Source organism: Aplysia californica, unplaced genomic scaffold (genome assembly GCF_000002075.1).
Source record: "Aplysia californica isolate F4 #8 unplaced genomic scaffold, AplCal3.0 scaffold00152, whole genome shotgun sequence".
Lineage (NCBI taxonomy): Eukaryota > Metazoa > Mollusca > Gastropoda > Aplysiida > Aplysiidae > Aplysia > Aplysia californica.
In genome coordinates, this window is record NW_004797422.1 from 1,135,381 (window position 1) to 1,163,079 (window position 27,699).

A 27,699-nucleotide genomic window follows, 5' to 3' on the forward strand; every position below is an offset into this window, starting at 1 on the left:
TAGTTTGTTCCATTTGTCCCCCTTTCCTCGCCAGTTCGTCGGCACATTCGTTTCCTTAGTAGATCTATATATGACGACGTGCCCAGGAATCCATAACAAGACAACTCTGCTGGCCGTAGAGTTTAGTGCCATGATATATAGCTCTTGTTAGGGCATTGGATCCTGCAGGCCTACTTTTTTTTGTCCTTCGCAAGGATTGTACGTAGGACTGATTTTGCGTCGGTCAAAAGTACCACTTTCGCGTTGTATGTGGCTTCACTGTTTCTGGGCACATTGAATAGATTTTGGGCCGCCATTTTCATGCTGGCTGGGTGGCTGCCTCTCTTGGAAAGCTTCTCTGCCTATAGGTGGTGGGGTGTTTTCCTGTTGGTATGGCTGATGCTGGAACATGTTTCGTCAAGCCACTTTATGTAGATACCTCCACCTCCGTCTCGTGTTGCTTCCGTGGCTGATCCATCTGTGAATGCTCTGATCCACCGATGTGGTGGTGTGTCTGGCTCTTGGATATATCTCCTTTGTTGATTTGCTGAGAATTCCTTCGATGTCCTTTATGATCTCTGGATGGCTGTGCTAATTCCAAAAGGGGGACAATCTTTTAATTGATTGTCTGAATCTGGGCATCTGGTTCAAGGTCTGGTAAATCAGGGGCAATAGTGATTTGAAAACATATCGTCAAGGTGTTAAAATGTAAATCTATCTGCATTTTTTTCTCTTCTTTTTTTTTAACAGTTAGAATTTGAATTCCGACAAAATATTTCTTGAGCCTATATCCAATCGATACGACAGATTATAAGAAACTGCAATATAGACAATGTTTTTTAGATTTAAAAAAAAAAATGGGCTGAGAAGACTACATTTTAACAGGCGGTCAACGATATTGAAATGAAACAGAACCAGACGCAGCACTGCAAATATGAGGGGAACGAATAGGAACAGTGAAACAGTGCAGGGAGAGGGTAGCTTTTACTTTTATAAACAAGCAGATGCAAAAAAACAACAACCCACAATCACAGAAAAAACAAAAGCAAACAAACAAGTGAACAACAAACAAACAAAAATAAGCAAACAATTCCCCACCCCCCCAAAAAAAAAGCAGAAACAAAAGAAAAACAAAACAAAACCCCCCAAAATAATTATTTTACATGTATTGGTGTTGGTCTCAGCCAGTGTCAACAATTCATGCAACAGATGGGAGAGAACTGCTTACAAGTTTATGGGAGTGCCCTCTCTTGCGCTTTTCCAATAAATTGTTTGTAGCAACTACAATGGCGTCCGAGGCTGTTATTGTCATTCCTTGACGTGCTCGGACTGCTCTTATAAATAGTCTAGAATTGAGCAGTTTTTCTAACGAATCTTGTTTTGAACCTAATGAGAACTTTTTGGTATAAAGCTCTAATTCTATCTGTGATATGCTCAAAACATTCAGTGTTTGCGACCTTCAAACTGTAGGCTACCTTTTTCAAAACTCGCAACTGTATACTGATGTGATGTCGATGACGGTTTACAGTTGGGCGTCCTTTCAGTTGAGTTGATAGGCTACCCGTCTTCGTATCTTGGTCCCTGGTGAAATTAGTACTTAGTATCGAAGACTGAGAGTGAAACGGGTAGGTTCAATGCTCTCTTTTGGTTTGATATCGAATTTAGGTTTAAGAGTAGCTTAAAATTTGTAGCATTCTCATTCATTAAAAACGTATTTAAGGACTTTTTGGTGTAATCACTGACAGGCCTTGGCCTTGATGGTGATAGTTTGATAGTAATACAGTCAAACCTGTGTAAGACGGCCACCCATTGTCAAGGAAAAAAGTGGCCGTATAAGACAGGTGGCCGTCTTAGGCAGGACTGATCAAGAGGAAGAAAATATCCCATCTGAGGTCGGATCCCAATCGAAAGTAACCGCATTGTTGTTGTCTTTGTTGATGTTGTTGTTGGTGGTGGTGGTTTGTATTTTGTTTGTAATTTTTATTTTGTTGCTGATTTTACCCAAGGGTGACAATAAAACGAAATGTATCAGACGAGGAAGACCGAGTGCCATGTTAAAACAAACACATGACGTCCTTTGTTACTTTGTTACAGACTGGGTAAACAGTGACCACTCATCTCACTTACGATTTGCGTGTATGAGTTCTGGGCGGGGCTTATGAGTTATAGGGATCACACGCTTACCTCACCAGCAGCTGAAAATTGGCAGCTATTGGTCAACAGTGGGAGGGGTCTACGCAACTTGATCGGTTGGAGGGACTACCTAACAACAACGACAGGTGATTGAATTATGACGGCTCGCCCACAACATCAGGGGCCAATGCACAATTTATGACAAAACGTAATGGAGTCACTAAGGTGGTCGTCTAAGACAGGTGTTATTGCTTAGTGTGATAGGGGTTGTGTGGTAAAATATAGTGACCGCGGCCACGTTGGACAGGTGCCCGTTTTACACAGTTAAATTATATATTAAAAAAAGCAAGGGGGGGAATGGAAAGTGGCTGTCTTATAGAGGTCTCCGTCAGGGCAGGTTTGACTGTATTTTTAATAAGCTGCAGCCGAACTGGTCAAAACCACAGGTAATAACATTATAGTGGGATAAGGGTCACTGTTTACAGGATATAATGCAGGTGCATTGCCACCACCGTTTGGTCGCTGCAGGAGTGCTTCATTATATGTGAACAATCATGATGTGTCTCTGGAAGGTTTTATTTGTTTGTTCTTTGGGTTCACCTTGGCCCTTTGTGTGAGCAGGTGTAGTATGCAAAATATACATTTGATTTATGAACTACTGGCAAAGCTGGTTTATATTCAACATATCCAGGAGATCAAGCTAATTCAAAGTAGCAGGAGTGAACATTAACAACTGCCCGGGGCATGTAACCACCTCCGTCGGGGAGGTAGAATGGCTCCTTAACCTGCCCGACCGGGCAAGTCATTAATATTATCACAAGGCAGTCTTCTCTTAATGTTGAGAGAGGTAGTTATATATTCACCGATGACACTGGAGTGGCCTGCCTCAAAAGACTGAGGAGAATGCCAGTGGCCAACCGAAGAACATTAACCATCTGAAGCCAGTTACTTGTAGACCCAGAAAGACAGAAAGACTTCAGAAGCATTCTACTTCAAATTGAGCTCCTGTTCACACATCCTTTGTCCACAGCTAGTGTAGACAGGGTTTTTCAGCCTTGAAGCAGATCAAATCTGACTGAAGGGCAATTAAGCTCAACTTGTAGGCCTACAGATGTCCTGTCCATGTATGTTGATGTACATCTGCATTGAAGGGCCAAGTTTTGTGGACTACAGTGTGACACTTGCCTTATGCTGGTTGCCCACTATCGTGAGCAGATCGAGTCGGGTCAGGTCGTCGGGTCGGGTCGTTTTCTGGTGGTTTCAGTGCACTCTACAACCCTGCCGCAATTGTACTGGATGACCTTAAAGTTAAAGTAGAGAAACCTTTAACCTCAATGGCTTACAAGACTCCTCTAGGCAGTTCCCTGTTGCAGTGTTGCGGCAGCCTGGAATCCCATAAACATGGGTTACATCGATAAATTTCTATTATCAAAGAGCATTCATATATAACGAGATAGTTCACTCTGCCAAAAAAGTGTCCGCGGAAGTCCGCGCAATTTCATTTCTCCTGAAGAAGAATAGGAATAGCACAGTTTGTTAGTTTCACTTTTATTGTTTTTCACACAAGTAAGGTAACCAAGTCGATTGGTTTTTGCCACAATGGCCGCTTTGCGCCCTCAATTTGGCTAGCCCCGACTATCAAATCGACCCGACTCAACCCAATCGCGCTAGTGGGCACCCCCTATTAGAAAGGAGGTGGCAAAGTGGTGACAGAGACAGTAGAGTGTAGAACAGACATAAACACATCATTAAGACAGGGAACGTTTTGGAATTTGTGTTTGGCCATCATATTCAGCCATTAAATAATTAAAAAGAAAAGTATAAAGATAAAGTTTAAAGCAGATTACATGTACTAGCATATCAAGACATGATTTAATTATTTTATGTCACGTCTTAGTACTATTTGCAACTTTTTTCTTTCTTTGTATATATATAGACAGTCTAATGGTTTTCATATTTGAAAACGGGCAAGTTGACTTTTCTACTGGGCTAGTAGATATTTGTGTTAGTGCTGGACTGGGCATGTGGGAAAAAAAATGTTCACTCCTGGTTAGTATCACCAATATTGATATTATAGCATAAAATGTGCATTTATAATGGAAGACAAGCAATCAGTGTTTATGGTAGCCTATGGACTTTCTTTTAGGAGAATGTGATAAGAGTCCTAGTTTCCCAGCACCAAGGAAGTAAACAGGAAAGATGTAAATATCTAGCAAGAGTGATGAGGACCACGTCACCCAGAAATGAGAATTGGAGTGCGAGAGGGCCCAACAAGATTTTTTTCCAAAGTATAGTATGTGTTTGTTTTCATTTGTATTATTGTCTGTTTTATGACCATTTGCTATTTACCTAACCAGAAAACAAGTGAAAAGGAGAGGAAGATGAATCCAGACCCTGATGAGCACGTCTACCCTGGTCACGAGGACTTGCAATGGGGAGGGGGAATCAAAGAAAAAAACAGAGGTAAGTTAACTTGTTTTGAAATGTTTTTATGTTTTTCTTGCATGTGACTTTGACCTGCATAACCATCATAAGACATGCATACTGCCACATACTTATTCCCATCAACAGACCTCATTGCAAGTGGATGGAACACCAAAACCAAATCTGAAAGGCAGAGAAGAGAGATTGATATGACTGATTAGCTGTCTTTGGACTCAACTTATTATCCACTTATCAAGGGATTATTTCTAACCTATGAAATATAATTGATCTACGTTTGTTCATTCATTTATTTTTTCTTATATTGGTTCAAATTGACCACACTGTCACTATTATTCTGTTTGTGTTGTGACAATTTACACCAGTCAGTACCGCATGCAAAGGATGAGGAGAATGTATTTTGAGAAGTAGGGATATTGATTAAACGCTTATGTCTGTAGGTCCTGTACTTAAGAAAGAAAACATGTATAAGTCTGTTGAAAGTATGTCACCTCTTGATCCTCTGGAAAATATAGAAGCACCGTATTTTCACTGAAATAAAGTAAAGAAAATTTCTAGGTTTTTAAAAATCTTTGTAATCTTTGACAAAGAAAAAGTGTTTGATCAAGCCCTAGAAGTAAATAAACTGATGACCCTTCATGGAAATGCATCATCTTAAAAAAATGGTAATGTAATTATTTCATATTGTGGCGGAAGGAATGGTAATCCCACTTGGGTATGGGGATGATAGTTTTCCAATATATTTTTATTACTCTCAAAAGATGGCTGACTCAAACCACTAAACAGGAGGATAGAGGTTGCCACAAATAGATCTTACAGTTTTATCTATTATTTAACTTGCTTTTTCCATTTACTTAATTGTCTTAATGTCGGCTGTCATTTCGCAATACTGAATGTTTTCTGTTGATTGCTGTTAAGGGTTTTAACTTCGAGATCAAATGAGAGAAGGCAATGTTATTTTCTAGAAGAAACATGAACATGAATAATGAAGAGTTCTGAGCAAAGAGTTTAAGTCGAAGAATAGCTGAGAAGAAGGGGCTTTATGTCACAGGATCAATCATAGGTGAAAATATGCGAATGTCAGATTGTAATAATATTATTCTGGTAAGCAAGCAAAATGCCCTAGCTATTAGTTCCTAGTGAGCATTACATGCCAACCAGAATGGAATGTGACATTTGTTCAATCGTAAAACAGGACCAATCACTCAACCAAACCCCTACTTATCCGACCCTCTTCCACCCATTGTCCCTTTTCTTTTTTTTTCATTTTCATTTTCCCCTAAATTTGTCTTTCAAATTACACAATTATTACACATGATTATGACCATGCATTCAAACAGGTGATCTTATGTGGAGGTAGTGATCAAAGTATGTTAGCTGTTTGCATCTTTTGTGCTACGTCAACCCCAACAGAGCTAGAAACTTTCCAAATCAGTGTTCATGGGCGAGAAAGAGTAAATGAGGGAGGGGTGATGTGGTAGGGAAGAAGGAAGAAAGTGGATTGCTTCTTTTTTATTGATGTTTTTTTTTTCTTTCTTCCTTTTTTTTTGGAAGGGGGGGGGGAGGGGAAATGTCATGCCTGGGTTGTCTTTTCTCTCTAAGGGGGCATCATAAAAAAAAAATTAGCTAGCAGTTGTTATATAAGTTAAAATATCAAGTGAGACGTCTTGAACAATGCTTGGAAATTCAGGTAACATAGTCTGGAGTTGAGGCTACAGAATCCCTGTTTGCTTACAAATTTTAAAAATGTTTTACCTTAAAGGTAAAATATATTATTTACCAAAGGCCCAACCTGGGAAGCTAGCAGCTGGCCTAAGCCATAATTGGAGCCGTCACTGCATAAACTTTGGGGAAAATTTGTATATCCCAGAATGTGTCTATTGTCTGGCTTTGAGAAAAGATCTGGAAAGATGTAGTCTTAAAACCGTTAAATGGATTTCTTGCAGTGAAAAATATATTATTAAGTCAAATGAAAATGTATGAGGGGACCACAGCAGTGCCTGGACGTTTGTACTCATAGCACAAACTTATAAGGCTCTGAAAGTACGAAGGCACACAACCTACATTTCTCTTTGTGATTGAAGTGGTTTTTACATCTGTCTCATTCTTTCATGAACACCAGTGGTACACCTTTGAAACATTTGTGGAGCATATGTATGCAAAGGAACAATGGTTAAGAATGTCTTCTTTACAGCTTTTTCTTTTTTGACCAACAGGTATTACCTCCTATGGTTGCTTAGGTTACTCAGAACCTGATGCAGGTGATTAAGAAAATCATAATAGAACCACCAGGTGTCTAGTTTCACAAAACTGAACTTAACTAAAATTCACCGCTTGAACTTATTTTCATTCAAAGTTAAGGTTTGGGCAGCCCTTTCATTTCAGTTTTACAAAAGTCTGTGAGATATTGAGAACTTTTTTGTTTAAGGTTTACTTTAGATTTCTGTTGTTCACCCAATGAAATCTTTTTCAGTGTACAGGTCAGTTTTCTTTTCTTTTTCCAGGTAGTGTCATACAAATTGTTTGAGTTTACCTACTGCATTCCTTTTGCATGAGTGTGCATCAATTGTTGATGGCCTCTGTCTTACCTTTGGATAAAAATGTTCACTGTAACGAACAAATCGTCATAATTTTAAAATAGTTCTTGCATTTTCATCACTGATTTTACCCTTCTTAAGTGTGATATTTGTTCGTTTACCTCTGAAGTATGCAGAAGGTTTCCTCTTTGTTTGTTAATTGCTAAGGTAAGGGGACAGACAGAAGATAATGCCATTAAGTCATTAAGAGAAAAAAAGTTCTGTATTGATCGATTTGTTTAAAAAGTTGGGTCACTGTTGGGTCATTATTAGAAGATGAACTTCTCCATGGTGATAGAATGTTCCATTAGAATATTCAAGTTTCTGTTTGGAATGTGCATGCTTTTCTTGTGAGAATCACTTTTTCTTTTCATCACTACACAAATTTCAGTTCCATCAAAGTGTTTTATCTCCCCCCCCCCATTTTGTTTTTTTACCATAATGTAGATCATTCACAGTATTATTGTTATATTTGAAACTATTTTCTTGTTAGGTGTGCAGTTTTGAAATGTTGTGTATGACTGAGAAAACTTGTTGGAAGCTGAACATTGTCAGAAGTGACTTTATTTGCCTCTTTTATCTGATTCATCTTTCTCACTTGACTTGCATACAGTTGAAACATTCTGTAAAAAGTCATAGTTCATCAAAGGGCATGGGGGTCCAAAGAATAATTCTTTGGAATGTACTTAATATACAGCTTTAAAAATTTCCTTTGATGAGTCTGCATGAGAAGTGAAATGAACATTTGCTGTTGTTCTGCTATTTTCTTTCAGCCATTATATTTAAGTGCACAGAGCTCCCCAGAGAAGCAGTAAAATTCCTTTGGTATGTTACAGTAGGGAGCTCACTTGAAAAACATTGTCAGTCTAGGGGAGTAAACAGTTTCACAGCTATATCTGAAATTTGAATGTCAGTGGATCATCGTTTACTGTGCCATCTCAGTGATGGCAAGAAGATCACAACGCACAAAAAGATAAAGAGCAATGTATCAAATGTGCCTTTTATCCTAACAAAAAGTAATGTGTGCATCTGTTGTTTTGTCTGTTTAAAGATTTTTTTATACAGTCAACCTGCTCTAATGGCCACCTCTTTGAGACAATGACCGGTATAAACGGCCACTTCTCATTTCCACCATTGCATATTTTTTTTTACATTATCATGACATTGTGTAAGACTTCCACCTGTCTAAGACAACAACTTTTCTCCTCAACAATGGGTGTCCATCTTAGACAATTTCGACTGTATTTTTAATGTATTTTTCAGAGAAGAAGCCATCTTCCAGGTATTGGGCTATCAGTGAGCAAGCCCGGAAAATGATACCAGGAGAGAGCCAGTGTAAGATGTTCTGTGGGGGAAAGGCCTGCAAGTATTGCACTGCTGAGCTCTGGACTCCTGAGCAACAGGCAGTGAAAGGGCTCTATTCTGAATGGTAAGCCTTAGGGAATATTTCCACTACATCAATATATGATGCAATTGCGTTTCCATGTGACCTTTTTAGACAAACATAAGATTTGACCCAGTTTGTGACCTACACAGTTTATGACGGGTACTGTCGATGTATTCAACGACCCATTATACTGGCCAATGTTAACCAGGAACCAGTGAGAGAAGCTTAAAGTTACAACAGAATGTATTTTTAGTTGCTTTAGATATTGAGTACAGAGAAGAATGTGTAATTACATGCAGTGATCATGTCTGATTTCTTTGTCTCCATGCACATATAGCAGACATTGCAATGTGTACATTGTTCTTAATAATGTTGGTAGGTAGTTGTCGCAATGATTTTATTGTTTTTCAAACTGTTGACCAAACCGGGGGGAGAGGGGGGGGAAGTCATTCGACTTTTACATCAGGTGTTCTAAAGTATGTGTACTGTCAGGAATAATTTTTTTACAGACTTTTCTTTTAACTCCTCTAGTAGAATAAATACTCAGAAGTAATGTGAAGGGTAGCAGAGAAAGTTATTACCCTTCACCATTCAAATGTAGACTGTAGTGAAAAGTCTTAACTCATTCGCTACGTATTATTTTCGGCTTGTGGACGAATTTTTTTCGGGAGGGCGAATTGAGATGGTGACTAGTGCGCAGTTCACAGGTCTTTGGGGCCATAAATTCAAATAAATATCAACATATTATATACCAACATTTTCAGTATGGTTTGTAGAATACATCTGTATTGTTTATTTGTGTATTTTTCAACTTTGGTTCCTGTAAGAGACGATTATGCAACACAACTGTGATTGGCTGCGGATAAAATTTGAATATAAAAAATTAATAGTCTCAGGTGAAACTCAAAAAATATGTTTGCACCTAGTCAAATGATACATCAAAATAACCATAACTGTATATAGAACAGGAAAATATTGAAAAATGTGCAGTTATTTACATACATTCCATCATATTTGTACATTTTGATCATAACATTCGATATTGAAAAAAAAATTTTTTTTTAAAGAATTTTGAAAAAAAGATCATAAACAGAAAAAAACCCACTGGTATCTTATATGGAATTATTCAGAATTGCATTTAGAATAAACCTATACATATCTTGAGTGGTACATTTTGAGTAATTTCACCAAAAAGTAGTGATTTGGGGGAAAAAAAGACATTTCGACTCTTTAGATCTGGGCCTAGGTCTAGCACTCAAAAATATTGATTTCTCAATTACAGTGCACTGGCAATTTGAGTCCAATAGTATCAATATCTTAAGTGAGCAAAATACTGATACATTTTGTTGTGTAAAAGTACTAAGACTGGTGTCTGGGCTATGATTTGGGCTTTGCGATAAAACAATGTCGCATAAACTTCGAAATCGTGTTTCAAAACTGAATCAAAACTTTCGATTTTCGGTGGAAATGCTTGACCCGGAAGTCAACATTATATTATGACCTTTATTTTATCATAGATATGTGGATTGGAATAGAAACCAAGCTAAAATTGAACGTTGGTTCTCAAGCCGCAGGGGTCGGCTTAGCGTACTGACGGCACTTTAGCCGCGCGCCCCCCACGGCTCAGCGTAGCGAATGAGGTAATGATGTGTTATGTAATGCTATTGTATTTTTCTCTGACTTTTCTAATTTGGCAACCATTTTCAATCTTTTTCTTATTAGCTGTTATTCTGTGTTCAGTTTATAACTTTTTCTACCTTAGCATTTTTACCTTCTGTCTCCACAACGAGGATTGATTTTGTTCAGAGAAAAAATTCTTTGGGTGTTAGTTGTGCATTATCTTACTTGAACAGAATGAAGTATTGTTTTAGAATCTAGATGAATCAATCACAAGAACTTATTCTCAGACATGAAAAAGTACCACATTTCCAAAAATGTCTGAAAGTTCAGAATACTTTGTATTTTTTCTTTTAAAAAAATGTATTTTGTCAGTAGCCTTCTTCTTTCATACAATCTTGTTTGTTTTATAAATGTTATCTGGGTGTCCCTCCAAATTTTACGGTCATGCCAGCGTAGCTTCCATTTCTGTATCATCTTTTCCCTCTCTATAGGGTGACAGACAACATCTTAGCTATGGCCCGACCTTCCAACCTCAACATTGACAAGTACAAGATGATTGAACAGTTTAAAGAGTAAGTTAGCTCTTATGAAGCCATTCGTCAAAAGGAATTTTCTGTTTTGAAGAAGATTCTTGCTCAAATTAATATTTTCTCTCTTTGCTGTACTTTAACCATTTTTAAAAAATGTTTCAGCTTTATAAAGGCATCATTTACATTATTTTAAGGTTTACGTTAAAATTATGCTCAAATTGAAATTTATGTTTCCTGCACTTTGGAAAACATTGTAATTACTGAAGTCGTACATGATTCATTGCCTAATACAGTCCGTGCCGTCTTTAAGCACGCCGGCCTTAAGCACGTTTCGGACTCAAGCACGCTAAACGGCTCTTACCAAATTTTTGCTATATAAATTACACGCCTTTAAGCACGGTAACTTCGGCTTCAAGCACGCTTCATTTACAAGCCAATCAATATTTTCATTATGACCCATCGAAGTTCGAACACAGTTTACACCGCAGCAATGGAGTGTGTCAAGAGAAACACAAAGAACGCAAGTGATGGACACACACACTCACACGGGCGGAGAGGAAGGCAGAGAGATGCACACAGCCGTGCGTGTGGACATCGGATCTAGCCTAGGCCTGGGGCAAAGCTACACACAACCAAAAAAAAATAAAAATACAAAGAGAGTCGTTAAGACGAGAAAGGGAGGCTGGCTGCGATTTCACTTTTGAACCTCGTTATCCATTAATCCTGATTGTGTATCACGCGCGGGGTGGGATGAAGGCGGTGGTATGAGTGGCGCAGCGGGCTGTGGTACGCACAGGCAGTGTGTTACAGTAGGCCTAGTAGGCTGTATCGAGACTGGCCGTCTAAATTAAGTTTTCATTTCCCATTCGACCACAAAATAAAAACAAACATGCGAACAAAAACTACCATGGCGGGTGTCTAAATAACAGTGCACTTTTGCGGGACCGCTGTAGGCCTACTTACAAACAAAGGGAAATAGCACGGGGAATTTTCTACATGAAAATCTCTGGATTATGTCTACTTCGCACTTAAGCACGCTTCGGCTTTAAGCACGCTTAAACTTTCTCTCGATGACCGTGCTTAAAGCCGGCATGGACTGTATCTGTGCTGATCCAGTTTTGTAGGATTGAATATCATTTTTCTGGTTTTGATATGGTACATTTGACTTAAATCTCCTACGGTACTACCTGCGAAAAGCTTCTATTGATTAGACTAGAAATGTATTTTGACAAAATGTTTAATCTTTGTTCTATCCTGTAGGTTATATGTTGTATTTCTTGTGGACCCTATCTGCTGAGAATATTGTGTGCAATTGAGCCATATTATTTGAGAACAATACAGTTATACATCAACAAATGTTTTTCAATTTTCCTTTGTGTGAGAACATTCCAAAAGTGTAAACTAGGATTTCCTTTCTGGAGTTGACTGTATTTCATGTACCAACAGCTTCAAATTGAATGTTACAACCGATGTTAGCACCTCATGGAATGTACACAGCCTTCAAAAATTATAGTTTATTATTAAAGTTTGTTTAATGAAAGTGAATCCTTGTTTTGTCGGGCCACAGGTTAGGGATTCAGACTGTTATCAATCTGCAAGAGCCTGGAGAACATGTATACTGTGGATACGGCAATGACTCAGGCGGTTTCTCTTACAGCACCCACAATCTCATGGAGGCAGGACGTATGACTCTATGTTTATCTCTTGTTTTGTTCCCCAGTTCATTACTTGCTTCTGTCTGTATCTTAACTAGGGAGATATGTTCACTAAATACATTAGTGTTTCTTTTTGCCTTTGATCAATGTGGGTGGTTGATGGGTGCTCTGGTGTGGTTCACTCAGCCTTTCCTATCAAATAACTATCTTTCCTCCTTTTTCTTTTTATGTTTCTCCCTAGAAACAGGTATAATCTTCTGCACTTATATGACCTGTTTGTGTTGCAAGTGCTGCAAAACTCTTACTATAACTAAAGTAAAGTAAACTAAGCTTTTAATGAAATAAACTCGAAAAATTTTACCAGAGTAGGGGTTTTTTCCCCTTGTATTCTGTCAATTTTTTAAAGCAAATGTATACCTTAGTACCCTGAATCTTTAACCCCCCCCCCCCCCCCACTTTACTGTCCAGCAAAGTCCATTCCCTTTGTCACTGGTACAGGATGAAAGTATTTATTGATACTAGAGCTTGGATTTCTTTGTTGGCTTGGCTGAAGCACTCAAATATGATACTGCACTGTGAGGAAAAAAATAAGTTGCTTTTACTGATTTTTTTGGGTAGATACATCATATGTTGTTTATTTGAATGCAAGTTCATATGTGGTGATGATTTAAAAATGTTTCTCTCTTTTATTTCAGTATTTTTCTACAACTTTGCAATGTAAGTATTCTTTCCTAACTTTCATCGGAATTTAAAAATTTCTGTGGCAGCAGCCTTTTCTTTGCAATGGCTTCTGTTTCTGCGTAAGCATTTAAAGGGAAAGGGAAAGAGATTTTTTTTTAAAGGCTCGATCATTCCCTGTCATGGAAGGCATCAACTGTATGCTTTTGTCTTTTTTATTGCAATATCAGTGCTAAGTTAGTCCTCGAAATAAAACTGCAAAATAGTAGGGCCTGTTTCTACAATAGGAACATTTTCTCTTACTTTCTGAGAACCACATTTTTAGTATTATTTCCGAATATCAAACTTATCTGGAATATTTTTGTGCACAATATCAGAGGAAATTTGCATTCTGTGTCTCATGTTCAGTCGTGTTCTGTTATTCAATTGTGACGAACTAGCAATCATTCTCCATACAGGCAAGATTACGGGGTGGCCCCAATGTCGACATTGCTGGACATAGTCAAGGTCATGCAGTTTGCTGTCTCCCAGGGCAAAGTAGCTGTTCATTGCCACGCAGGACTTGGTAAGTCTGAGTTGTGTGTGATTTCTTTAATGCATATTATAGCTGTGCAGCATACATCAAGTATATTTGAGCTTTTGCCAAAAGGTGAGTACCTAAAATGTAGCATAGAGGGTTGATTATAAAGTTTCTAATATTTCGTTTTTACTTGAATTCTTCTATTCATGTATGTCTCCTCCTACAAAAATATATATTTTCAGACCTACAGATGGCATGCTAAGTTGTGTAACTGGTGTACATAACATCAAGTCAAATTATTTCAGACATAACTATAATGATGATACATTTTTTAGAATTTAAACAGTCAAAATTGTTTTAACAGTTTTCGTATTGCTTTAGTTTTCAAACATAAGCATGACGAGCATATAAAATGGTGAAGATCACAGGAAAAAGAAATTCTGAATGCCATTGTGTTTGCATTTGTGTCATCATAGTTATGTCCGAAAAAAAAGAAAAACTTTTGGTTTTCCTATGTTAATTTCTTTTATGAAAATTTAGGCGAACAGCAATTCAGAAGATTAAATTTGACTCACAATGCCTGTTATGAAAAGTAATTTATGGAACATAAAATTATTTTAATAGTTTTCTCATTGCTTTAATTTTCAAATATAACCATGAGGAGCATATATATTCACAGAAAAAAGAAATTCTGAATATCTTTCTGTTTGCATTTGTGTCATCATAGTTATATCCGAAAGAAATGAAAAACTTTCCAGTTCCATATTTTAATTAATTTTTTTGAAAATTTTGGCAAACAAAGATTCAGGAGATTCAGTTTGACTCGTAATGCATGCTAATGGTGAAAAAATGCCACATAATTCACATTTTACTATGACTCCTCGCAAGATACCAAATAACTTTTGAACATAGCCACGATGACACATAATGGATAAATGTTTGTGGTCATTTTGGAACATATCATCAATTTACATCAAAATTTCCACTTTTGTTGACATCTAGCTTGGTACGCATGGAGGCATCTATATCTACCACGACTTGACCATTGGAACGGCGTGTGATGTTAATCATTACTTGGTTTAAATTTATTTAAATGGGGGGGGGGGGGGGGGGAACATTTTTCGGACATAACAGCTATTTTCGAACATAACATGTTAAGATTTGATGACGACATAAGAAAATTTAAATGAATTCGTCTCATCCGTCGTAATTCTTCTCGACGTCTTGTATCGCACAATAATACTCTTTGAATGGATCGACAGTTGCAATCCATGTTCCTCTACCCCTATTATTTCTCGTTTTCTGATTGGTTCTTTCGAGCATAACAAATGATGATAGAGCATGAGGCTTCGCGGGATTTCCGTTTACTGCAAATTTACGCATGGTCAAGTTATGCTCGAAAATGAAAATCTAAAAGGTTCACAAAGAAAAAACAGCTACAGATATCATTATTCCTGATATAGCACCACAAATAGTGTAGTCGTAGTCGTAAAAGAGTAGAAGGACGAGTTTCTCAGCAATTATTTCATTGTTGAGCTTTACGACAGAAAGAGTACGAATTTGACGCGTCACGTTTTGCATTCTAAAAATACATCAATTTCAGAACTAAAAATATTTGTAAGATTTATTCTGATGGCCCGACTGCTATTTTTCTGCTTCCATAGCTGAAACATCATATTAAGCACAACATATACAAATTTCAAAGCTGTAGCACCATTCTTATTGGAATAGGAAAGGATTTTGTAAGGTATATATATGAAGAATCCCCCACCTATTGGCAAAGGCTCATTTATCAGTTGATATAGTCCTGCAACTGACAAATACACACTGTTCTCACTCACATAATGAAGCCAAGGCCATCGCCCTCCCTGAGCCACGTGTTCGGACCAGTGAATGTGCAGCTATGAGAATATTGTCACTAGTGGCTCATTTTATAAAACAATAAAAGTTACGAACACTAAATTGATGGCTTCAGTTAACCAAGTGTAACAGTCGTTGAGCTATGAGTACAGTTATCTGCTTGCCACCCTCCCATGTCACCTGCTGTTTTATATCTTCTTAACGTACCAGGCCGAAGGGCTAGAACCCAGATGGTTGCTGGATCAGTTAAGAAAAATAAAGTATATCTTTTTAACGCCTTATAGCTGTTTAGTTCCCTCCACCCCCCATCTTTTTTTGTATTGTTTATCTATTTGTTATTTTATGGGGGTATTTTTAGCATTCCTGGTCTCTTTGTTTTCTGAAATCTTGTCATGCTATCAAAGAAATCAGAACTCAATAACTTGAAAACCCTTTGTGACTGTGGGTGCAGTTAACAGAAGACCTAGTCATGTATGTCAGTGGTGCAAGTAATACGGAACAATTTGAAAAGGTTGGTTTTTTTTGCTTTGAAGAGCCAATACTTTATAATATTGAGAACAGAATGGTGTTTTTCAAGCTAAGATACTTTTGACTGCAGGTATTTAAATTGTGTCCTTCTTATGGTCTAATTTTTATCCTGTATCAGTCTGCTTATGGCTCCAAGGTGCAATTTCATTGCATTTGTGAATAAATACTAAGATCTGAAATAATTTTATAGAATCTTGCCTGTGATATTGACTTTTACTTCCCAATGAAGTAGTGTCACTGTTTAGAAATTGACATCTCAAGTTTTTGGTGACTCTTAAAAAGGTATTTTCTTTCTCTTTGTTGTTGTTGTTGTTGTAAGTTTACTTTGCTAAATTATTGTAATTTGTTTGCAATGAGCAGCGCCGCGTCTGTTTTGTTTAAAGATTTTATTTTGACTCACAGGGCGAACTGGTCTTATTATTGCCTGCTATTTGATATACAACAATCGGGTGAAAGCTAGCAAGTCCATTCAGTATGTTCGCTCACGGAGGTAAGTTGTTTCAGGGTTCTTCTTTTTCACCTCTTCATCCTCCTCCTTGTCGTCGTCGTCCCCCTCACACAGACCTTACTTGGAATTTATTTGTAGCTGGTTTTATTAACAAGACGAGGAAGTTTCTTATATAACATCAGAGATTAACATTGACTATAAACTATCATATCATTTAGTAGAATAAAAGAAATTTAATGCAGAATTCAAATTTATAGAATTAAAAAGCTACAGATAAAATATATGCAAAATTATTCTTAAAAAGTTATAAGGTCAGATCTGATCAGCATGAAATCTTTCATTTGTCCGTTGGTCATTATTTCGTTACAGAAAAGGATCCATCCAGACTAAGCAGCAAGTGAAAACTTGCCATGAATTTGAGCAGTACCTGGAACCATTCTTCATCATTTTCCCTTCAAAGTGAGTGTCGTAGAATTGCTACTGAAGGGTACTCATGTGGGTGGGTGGCAGTGCTGTGGTTTGCTCCCTATTTCCTAACAAACGTTTATTGTCCTTATCTCTCTACCTTCTTTTCTTTGTATGTTACTCTCTAGTCGTAGCACCTCTAATCTTCGACTCTTATATTGACTGCTTATTGTAAGACTCCGCCATTTACCAGTTTGAAAAGTGACATATTATGATGGAGTCTCACACTGAGTAGTCAATATGACCTATTTGGGATGCAAGTGCCCTAAAACTCTTATTAAAAGTAAAATAATGATTGGTACTCTGGTGTGGTCTGTCCTTCTTGGTCAGTATTATTACAACACACCTTGTCTGTTAATTGCAAATTGAGGCTATTATCTTGCCGACTGCTCTCAACAACAATGACAATAGTAGGGAATTGCATTTGATGGGGTATGGTCTGTCATAGATCATAATAAATCAATGATATTTTTTTTACTCATTTCCCTTCTATTCTGTCACTTGTAAGATATAATGGCATTTCATCACTGTCAGTTTTGTGGACATTTTTATTCCCTATCTAAATCGAATGATACACATTGCCTTAAGTGCCTTTTGTTTTTTTGACATTGCTTCCAGGATTCATGATGCCCTCGAGTTTTCTTTTAGCCGCTTTCTTATACGACAGAGGAATTTACTTCATGGTTATGAAGCCCGCAAATTGAAACACATTCCAAAGGTTTGTGCTTGTACTAATATGTAGAATAGGAACTTCGTTTAATGAACTTTTATAAGAATCAGCATTTTTCTTTTCATATATTTAAGAGGAGATTCTGATTGTACCCTGTTCTAAAGATTAAAGATAATGTTGCCGTATGATTGTCTGACCTCACAAGTCAGCATTAGCAAAAGCAGAGCATGTATTGGTTATAAAAATATTCATGATGTAAGGTGTTAAGTTGAACTGTTTCAAAATAAATTATGAGGACAAGTTTATGTTTGGCCAGATGCCTGATTCCTGGCGCACAACGGGACGTTACAGTGAGATGATCAGCCTTAGCATGTTTCCTTGCACATTTCTTTATTTTATTGCCATGTGAAGTGTTATGCCTGTAAAAAAGATCAGTGAAGTTTCCCAAATATGTTTTTTTTTATGGTTTTCTTTTTTATAATGGACTTAATCTGCATTTTTCATTTGTGAGGCAGCGTGGTGGAATCAGGCTCTCGTCAAAATAATCAAAGTGAAGAAACTTGCATTTTTCCGCAGGTTTGGGAATTTTTATCAAAGTTTTGTTTTTTGGCTCAACACCTTTCATGCCCATTAAAGAACACATTTCTGTGTGGATTGCGCTGAAAAACGTTGATTTAAGGCATAAGAGATGTAAGTTTTCAGTTTCTTTTAGCTCACTAGCTTTGGAGATAACTCAACTTTGGCAATCATTTTCTCGCTAATTTTACCTCTGAAACAAGGCCACCCTTCCTCCTTCAGTCGCAAACCTGTATCCAAGATAAATAGATATATTGTTTTTGTCAAAAGCAAGGCAAATGGACAAGCTTTAAGAAAATACCAATAACTCTATATGCCCAAAAATTGACGAGAGCCTGATTCTACCATGCTGCCTCACATTTTTCTGTCTGCCAATTTTATCTGCTTTAAATCTGTTGGTCCTTTGAATTTACATGATCTGGACTTTTTGTCTGTACAGTACCATAGCATACAATTTTAGTTCTATTCCTGGTGTAAGAGCTCCTGTTGTTAATTGTTAGGGAGTGCTTATTTAGCCACATATGGTCTAAATAAGGTAAGGGAGGGGGGTTTAGCTTATTTTGGCCACCTGTGGCCTAAATAAGGTAATGGAGGGGGGTTTAGCTTATTAAGGCCACACATGCTCAAACTACCCTTTTCAGGCAACTGAGTTCGTTCCACTTTCATAACGGTGCACATTTCTCATTTAGTACAGTTTTGTCTTGGTGTGCAACTTATAAATCATAATCATAATGAATATTGTAAGAACAATGCATAGTACGCAAAATTTTGCTAAATCCCAATGGTTTGAATGAGGGTCAGATTTTTCCTTCATGGAGGGGCAAAAGCTAGGCTACCATTTTGGCACATTTGGTCAAGTGAAAAGGTCAAATTCTCCGAATGGACTTTCGGGTCTAATTTGGGGAATAAAAAGTGTGTACACAACGTGGCTGAGTCAAAGTTACACTATCTTTGCCTGAGTGGCACTCTCTCGTACTGTCTCGTAGTAGTACATGTAGTAGTAGAAGTAGCAAAGATCGTGTAGAGAATCTTCGGTAGTAGATTCTATCTAGATCTAGTAGGCAGTTTAGGGAACGTGCACGCAGCAGGGCGAATCGGCCTCGATAAGCCCTGTAGACTTTTGTGATCGGCCACGAAGCCTCCTGTTTTGATGGGTCTAAACCACTCAGTGTTAATCGCACTGCCACATCCGACAGGCCTACATCTTTTTGAAAGGAAAAGAAAGATCATCAAAATGGTTGAATTCGTGTGAAAATCGATTCGGTAGAACTGGAACTATTAAAATTTGTTTCTGAAAACCAGGCAATTTTTATAACTCGATATGAAATAAAAACTACTGGCTGTGTTTCTGTATAAATTATGAAACTTCAGGACGTATTATTATTTTCCAACATCTTTTGACGTCTGAGCTGTAGAGGTTGAAGTTTTCACAACACTAATAGATCTAGTAAAAGGGCTTTCCATAAAAAATGCATAGATCTACAAAAGCCGAACCACCGAATCGACCGATCAGCGACCCAGGCACCCCGCTCTTCCCTGCACACTGTGATAACGTGTTGCTTTGGTATCGCATTATTCAACTATTGATACATGCGGCTATGGCAGTTGGGATGAACTGACTGACAAAACAATTCACAGTTTTGTTTTTATTTTACCATATATTTGACTTTAATAGTGCAGGTGATAGCTAGATCTAGATTCCCTGTCTAGAATCAGTAGTAGCAGGCCTATGCTAGAAGCAGCCAGAGAGCCTACAACTGCTAGATCTAGATCTAACTTATTGCTATGCCTTTGGGCTTTGGAATTGAAATAAAACGAATTGCACGGTTCTAGTTAATTTTAGATTCAGCAACTATCTGTATTTCCAGAGTTAACAATAACAAATCTCACCATAACAATCACTTTTACTTTTATTAGAATAATTAGATCCAACTTTTTTTTCTAAAATCTGTTTTGCGCAAACTTAAGATTTTCTCTACTTATGTAGAGCACAGAATTTACATTGTTAGGCTCTGCTCAGTCTTTTAGTATACATAATAAAATACATATATATATATAGAGAGAGAGAGAGAGATAATCATTTAATGTTATTTTCTGGATATTTTTAACTCTTTTTTTTTTAACATGTCAAAACAAATTGTACCATTTTCTTTGATAAGAATAGCATTAGCAGTGGACTTTTTAGACAGCGAGTCTCTGATTCAATATAAAAAAAAAAAATGCTAATCAATGAAAATTGCAAATTGATAATAGTATAGTCCTGTAGAGGATAGGTGGACTCCGGAGTTTGCATAGCGAAATACTAGGTTTTAGGTTGTGAGCCCCGGAGTCCCCGTAGTGAAATAAGGTTTGGTTTAAGTTTAAGTAAGGATTGGTGGACCCCGGGGTCAACGTAGTGATAAAAAAGCAGGTTTAAGGTGGACCGCGGGGCCCAGGGTCTACGTAGCGAAATACTAGGTTTTAGGACAGGTGGACCTCAGGGTCACCGTAGTGAAATAAGTAGGTTTCATTAAAGATTGGTGGACCCCGGGGTCATCGTAGTAAAATAAGTAGGTTTCATTTTAAAAGGATTGGTGGACCCCGGAGTCACCATAGCCGTAGAGGAATAAGAAGGTTTAATTAAGGACTGGTGGACCCCCGGGACACCTTGATTAAACCTGCTTATTTTACTACGGTGACCGCAGGGTCCACCTATTCTAAAACCTAACTAGTATTTTGTTAGGTAGACCCTGGGGTCCACCTTAAACTTACCTATTTCACTACGTTGACTCCAGGGTCCACCAATCCTTAAAATTAAACCTAGATTGACATGTACTTATTTCACTATGTTGACCCTAGGGTCCACCAATCCTTAATGAAACCTACGTCTACTGATTTCACTACGTTGACCCCGGGGTCCACTAATCCTTAATTAAACCTAGATCTACTTATATTATAATTTCGCTACGTTGACCACGGGCTCCGCCAGTCCTACTATAAAATAAACTGAGATCTACTTATTTCACTCTGTTGACCCCGGAGTCCACCAATCCTTAGTTAAACCTAGATCTGCTTATTTCACTACGCTGACTCCGGGGTTCACATCCTAAAACCTAACATTTTTTTAGGTAGACCCTGGGGTCCACCTATCCTTTTGGCTAGATAGACCCCGTGGTTCGCCTATCCACTTCCTTGATAATAACTGAAAACAATACATGCCAGTTGTCATGAATAGTGAAGAAAAATGTGAAAAAAAAGATAATGAGGTAGACTATAATTTGTCAAAAAAAATTGCAAGTGCAAGTGAAGATCATAAGATAATTTTGTTATTTTCTGGTCATCTTTTCACGGTTTATAAAATGTTCCAGTGGGCCTAGCTACTACTAGATCTGTCTCTAAAGAACATTTTTCTTGACTTTATTAGCTTTTTTCGTGTACTTGAAAGCATAGAATATATAGTTTCACACAAATGTATGCACAATACTTTGAAAAAGAAAGATAAGATCATTAAATTGTTGTTGTTTTTTTAACGGAATCTGTTTTACGTTGAGAAATGCGTTAAAAACAAGTTAAAAAATTTTAAGACTGCCCATAATATTAGGAATCAGAAATTACTACCTTGATCTAGTTGGCTTACTCTTTAATAACCATGAGCAGTTAAGAAAAAAAAAAAAGAGAATGATATAGGATTTGTCTAAATATGACCATTAGCAAAATAAAGATATTGCCCATTTTGTCCAATTCTCTTTGCAGGTAAAATCACCCTGCACTGTACCTGAATAAGCACAAAAAGAATATTTCTGTGACTTTGTATACACTCTTGCACACAATAATATTCACACATTACACACACACACACACACACACACACACACACACACACACACACACACACACACACACACACACATACAAACACACTATTACATTTACTCTCTCTCTAGATCTCTCTCTCACCACAACCACACACAAAACAAACAAATACACTCACACTCACACACACACACACACACACACACACACACACACACACACACGCACAACTCTTACCCTTGGTCCACTTTTCATTTAGTATCATCCTCTATTTTGAAATAATCCCCCGCACTAAATAAAAAGATCAGTAGAATCTCGACCCTCAGAATCCATGGTTAGTTCAAGAAATCTACCATATGATGTGGCCTAAATAAGGTAAGGGAGGGGGGTTTAGCTTACTTAGGCCACAGTGGCCTAAATAAGGTAAGGGAGGGGGGGTTTAGCTTATTTAGGCCACATGTGGCCTAAATAAGGTCACCCTAATTGTTATTCTTTTTGCCTTACAGATTGTATATGTGAGCTGTGAACGACTCTTGGAGCTGTGTGGCAAAGGGAAAGCTCTAGAATCTCTTCGAGCAGCTGTCATTGACCCCATTCCACCGGATCTGATCTCAATTGCCAGTCAGAGCTTGTCCAAAGATTCCGTTTTCTCAGAAGATTCATCTTTTCAAAATAATCTAGATGGTGATAATGATAATGACAGCCCACAGCAAAGGCTAAACAGATCCCAGTCCCAGAAAAGCTATTTGAAAAGCATGAGAGATTACCCTAATGTTGATTCTTATGAGCACACCAGAAAAAACAGTAACTCATCAACTAAGGCCAAAGTTCAATATTCTTTGTCCGCCCCCACCAATCTAAAGCCAAGTGGGATCTCACCTGATAGAAGCTCTGGAATTTCCCCACGCCAGAGACAGTCAAGTCCTGGAAAGTTTCAAGACGATTCAAAAACAATGAGAGATGCAGATGAGGATGAAGAAGAGGATGATGACGATTGTATTGTATATGGTCTCAGCAATGAGCAGATGGAACTTGCGGCACAAAAAGCTGAAGAAGAGTTGAGGAAAGCAGAGGAGGAAGAAATTAAAATGTTCAAAGAGAGAAAGCTGTCTTTGAGAAGCTCCAAACTGAGTATCAAGATGAGTGTTCGAGATGTTTGCACTTCTATTCTCACGACAGAATACTCTGAGCAGAAAAGAAAGGCCATTGATAGCATAGAGGTAAATGGGTCAAAAGAGGTTATGATCCACATGAAATAGGGTTCTGTTTTGCTCAAGCTGGGCATCTCACTGTTAAATGGAATAATTCATATATGGACAAGAACCATCTAAATTGACAACTCAATAGTTTCGGGAGTTTGTATTTTTAAAATCTAATTTAAGGAAAACAAATTGTTTTTTTTTCTTTTGGGGAGGGGTGGAGGAGGAGTAATATGTTGGATTTTTTTGTGTGATAGGCCCGGGGATTTTGACTTCACTGGCAGAGGGAGTTTATCAGTCGCACTGGATTTTTCTGTAGTTCATATCTTTCATTCTGTCTCCTTACCCTGGTTTATGTGGCCATTAATTCTGTTGACATGCTTCTCTTTAAAGAAAAAAACGGATTGCTGTCTAGTACACAAACAGCAAACGGGCACATTGTGAAACAAACATAGCAGATTTTCAGGTCGAATTTTTTTTTGTACGTGTATCTTCAAAAAGATTTAAAGAGTGTACATAGCAAAATTTGTAAGTTTTGAAAAGATTTCCATGTCCCGTCAATTTCACTATGTGCATACTAGACCATATTTTATCTTCTTTAGACTCCTCGATGACTACCCAGATAAGTGTAAATCATCTTGTGTTGCTCCTTTGCTTCAACTATGCAATAAGTGTGACTTACATGCCTTGATGTTTTTTATATCTATTGTTAGACTGCCCTCAACAAATCTGATGAAACCTGGAAATTGTTGGCCTCAGAGGAAGACCCAGAGGTTGTGTCTGCAGTCATGTGGGATTGGCTGGACCAACTCAACGTATGTTTTCTGTGTCTGTGTATGTGTGTGTATGTGTGTTTATTTGTCTGTGTGTTTATGTGTGTGTGTGTGCATGTGTGTGTGCATTTATGTGTTGTTGTTTTTGTTGTCTTCTGTGAGTCTCAAAAGATTATGGAGCAATGCTCAGGATGTTTTTTTTCTGTTTAGGTGTTCTGCTATGTCAAGTGTGTGGCTGAACAACCTAATATTCAGGAGTGACTGTCTTTTCCTCTTTAAGCTTAGATAAATCGTGATGCTGATTCGTCTTATTGGTTGCAAGCCTTTCATTATTCTTCTGCTTTACCCCAGACTGTCGTGTAAGAATGCCATGTCAGAGGTAGCAGCTTCCCTGGGCGTCAGATTGATGCCTGAGACAGGCTTTTCCCTTTTGCACACATCTTTACTACCATTTTTTTCTCCTACTAATTCCATAGGGAACGGCAGGTGGTTTGAGGTTGGTTGTAAAGAATTTGATAAATTAATGTGTGTGGAAGAAAGTTTTATTCTTGTATTTTAATCAAACTTAAAAAAAACAACAACAGGGCTTGACTTGAATACCAGTCTATCTTATGACCCAGAACAGAGCTGTCAATATCTGTATCTTTACATTTGTTCCTAACATGAATGTTACGTTGTGTAGATCTGCAACTGGGAGTTCGTCTTCTCTTTGGTAACCTCAATATACACGAGTATGGAAGAACATGTTCTTTGTAAAAGAAATTGTTCTTTCAGAAATGTCCATTCCTCACACTACTTTTGCATAACTAATAGATCTGTTCAATGAATGTGGGTTGAGAAAATCATTATCTTTAGAGATATATTCAATTATCTTCATTTTATATTACTTTTATTTCTCTCAGGAGCCAATATTAAGAGCTCAGGACGTATCAGTGCTTGTTGAAAACTACAATGATCCTCAAAGAGCGCTAATGCATATTGAAAAGGTAAGTGGCTACTCCAAGAGGATAAAAGATATCTCAGATTTAGCCTAGACTTCTTGTTCTTTTCTCAGCTACCTCATTCCATTACAACATGTTTCACTTGCTTTTATACAGACCTGCCAAGACTCGAATAAAATGAGAGATGTCCAGATTTTTTTTGCCTGCCAAAGAATCCTGATTGGATTTGCTTGACATCCTATTTTTTTCTTGAATTTCTTTTTTATTATGTTTCATGCGACATATCATAAATGGTGTGAAAATTAACACACTCTCGGCAAGTTTACAAAATGAGTTGCATGTTCTTTGCAAGGCACTTTGCACGAATTTTCCTCACTTCACCCAGGTGGGAATGGGTACTCGGCCATAGACAGCGAAAGATCTTGTCTGTATGTTAGTGTTTTAGCGCCTATAAATGGCTGCTTGCACTGTATGCTTCCCAGGATGTTGAGGTTGTTTCAGAATGCTCTCAGGTCTGTTGGGGTAATAGTATAGACTGTGAAGCGTCAAGAGCTTGCTGTTGAGTGGGGATTTGCGCTATACAAATGCTATTTATTATTATTATTCTTATTTCACTTCTAAATTATTAGGTTGATAAAGTAGATCTGCCTTTGTCTTTACCTTTATTTACACACTTGAATGTAGCTCAGATAAGCTCATTTGCTGTCTATATCACAGCTGGTTCATTACATAACCTTAATGTACTGGTGTTCTGGAAACTAGTACTTTTGTCTTCCTCAAACCGTTATTTTTTAAAATTTGATACTAAAAAGATCTCTTATGTTTGTTCATGGAGTGGTTGACGGGTTCGTTTTGTGCTATGTCACAAGTAGCTTGAAGTGTATGCAGGTTGGGTTTTTTTAGCCCAACAGAACAGATGGCACTCAAAGCAAACCCAAAGGAAGGGGCTTTCCCACTATGCTGGTGCCCTCTTTTGGTACGAAACCTAAAAGTGACATACGCGTCACTAAATTGGTAATTAAATCAAAAGAATTGAACCTATTTTGATAGTTCTTAATCTAATTAAAGAACCAATAAGAGAGACCTATTTGGGGTAATTGTCGAAAATTTATAAAATATCTTCGGGCTCACTGGCACAGCGGTTCTGACTGCAAGCCACTGGGAGCAGCTTGCCGGAGATAAATAGTTTAGGACCTGGTATTCTCCCTGTAAAATTTGTATTTTGTAGAAGTGTCAGTGAATGATGCTGTGTACGAAAATACTTAGCTTCTTAGTACACTGATAATTAGAATGAATATCAAAGTGTTAAGTTGTAACTGTGAGTGGTTGGCGGTTGCTCTGGTGTGGTTTGCTCCTTCTTTCCTATCAAACATCTGTCGTCCTTAGCTCCCCTTCTTCTTTTTTGTATTTGTTACTCTCTTGTAACTCCTCTAATCTTCGGCACTTACATGACCTGAATGTGTTGCAAGTGCAGTAAAACTTACTAAAACAACTTAGCTGTTAGTGCAACTCAATAGGGTGTTATAACACAGAGATAAACAATGGCAAGCTTTTTTATAAAATATTTTTTTAGGACTTGACAGCAGTTGTATTATGTATTATGTATCACTAATCATGTATGCTATGATAAGTAGTTTCCCAACAAAAATCAGCACGGTACTCTATTGGGAATGTACAAGATTATCTATCTGCTGGTGTAAAAAAAAAATCAATATTCATTTATATAAAAATGAGTTTAGTGATTATAAATTTATTAATTTCATAGTGATAGTGAACGACTACCTTTCTTTTCCTGAGTTTAAAACAACTTTACATTGTAATTATTTTCTTTATACTCACTTACTTTACTTTATCCTTCAATGAGGGAAGAAAGAGCTTTCAATCTTTGGCAAACTGAATGGCCTGGCTGTGTGGGTTGTTGTATTGTGGGTCTTCAAGGTATCCTTCACCTCCTCGATCCAGGTCTTCCTTGGTCTTCCTCTTGCCTTGTGCCCTGATATTCTTTTGTTATACGCTTTACTGGCAAGCTGGTGAGGTGCCGTATGTGTCAGATGTCTAAACTGCCTGATTGTTTGCTTTTGTTTATTGTTGCGATAAAAGCGCATTTGCAATTTTTACATCAAAGTTCATTGCTCTAAATTCTTTGATACCTGTTGGGCTCAATGTTATTTCTAAACAAACACTGAAATGATGGAGCTGATAGGACAACCTTATATACCAGTGCTTTGTCTCAGTGTAACCTCTTGGGGTTTTTTTTACCCTGATTGAATGACCATTGTGTGGGTTGATATTGGTTTTGACTATAATATCAAAGGAACAAAGACTTTTTTTCTCTTCCTTCCCACAGAGTACCAAGCATTTTCTTGAGTATCTGGCTCGAGTACTGTCCAAACTACAGACAGGATCATCTCATGAACACCAAGCTGTGGTCGAGAGGCTGTTGTGTCACCTGTGTCAGAAGCGACTGGGTTTGGGTTTGTTCCCATTCTCTGGTACTCAAGCTTATGTGGAGGAGGAGAAACATGACATCTCAGAGAGAGTTTTCAAACTTTTTACCGAACTCATACATCTGGAAAAGAAATAGCATATATTTAGACTTGATTGATAAACAAGGCACAGGAAGACCAACTGGAAGCTATACAGGCTCAATAAGGGATGAAGCAATTACCCAGGGATGTGCAAAAAATCGTCGAACGGGGCCAAGGACTGGCAAGCATGGCGTTAACTGCTCTCCGCCTTATGTACCTGACGGTATAGGGAGAGAGTAAGTAAGTAAGATAAACGAGGCGGAAAAGTGACGAACAGTGATTGGTACAGGTTATGATGGTGTTCAGAGGGAAACAGTATTGTGACAATGCTGTTTATATGTATGCTGACATCTTACTACAAAGGAAAAAGTCAAGGAGGAAAACTGGAAAAAAAAAGAA

The 27,699-nt window shown here is 37.7% G+C and overlaps 1 protein-coding gene across 1 annotated transcript; it reads left to right on the forward strand.

Annotated features, from left to right (window-relative positions):
* Nucleotides 1–1,134: 1,134 nt before the first annotated feature.
* Nucleotides 1,135–27,699, forward strand: LOC101846647 (protein tyrosine phosphatase domain-containing protein 1). Its single transcript, XM_013081948.2, has 14 exons — nucleotides 1,135–1,604; nucleotides 4,470–4,575; nucleotides 8,394–8,559; nucleotides 10,629–10,709; nucleotides 12,235–12,350; nucleotides 13,018–13,039; nucleotides 13,459–13,565; nucleotides 16,311–16,398; nucleotides 16,726–16,815; nucleotides 17,440–17,539; nucleotides 22,366–23,079; nucleotides 23,772–23,873; nucleotides 24,734–24,817; nucleotides 27,120–27,699. Exons 2-14 carry the CDS (start codon nucleotides 4,494–4,496, stop codon nucleotides 27,354–27,356), a joined length of 1,989 nt encoding a protein of 662 aa, XP_012937402.1. The 5' UTR covers nucleotides 1,135–1,604; nucleotides 4,470–4,493; the 3' UTR covers nucleotides 27,357–27,699.

Coding starts and splice junctions, on each gene's coding strand:
- LOC101846647 (XM_013081948.2), top strand. CDS start 4,494: ATGAATCCAGACCCTGATGAGCACGTCTACCCTGGTCACGAGGACTTG. Junction 17,540..22,365: donor AATTGAAACACATTCCAAAG/GTTTGTGCTTGT, acceptor TTTGCCTTACAG/ATTGTATATGTGAGCTGTGA. Junction 24,818..27,119: donor CGCTAATGCATATTGAAAAG/GTAAGTGGCTAC, acceptor TCCTTCCCACAG/AGTACCAAGCATTTTCTTGA.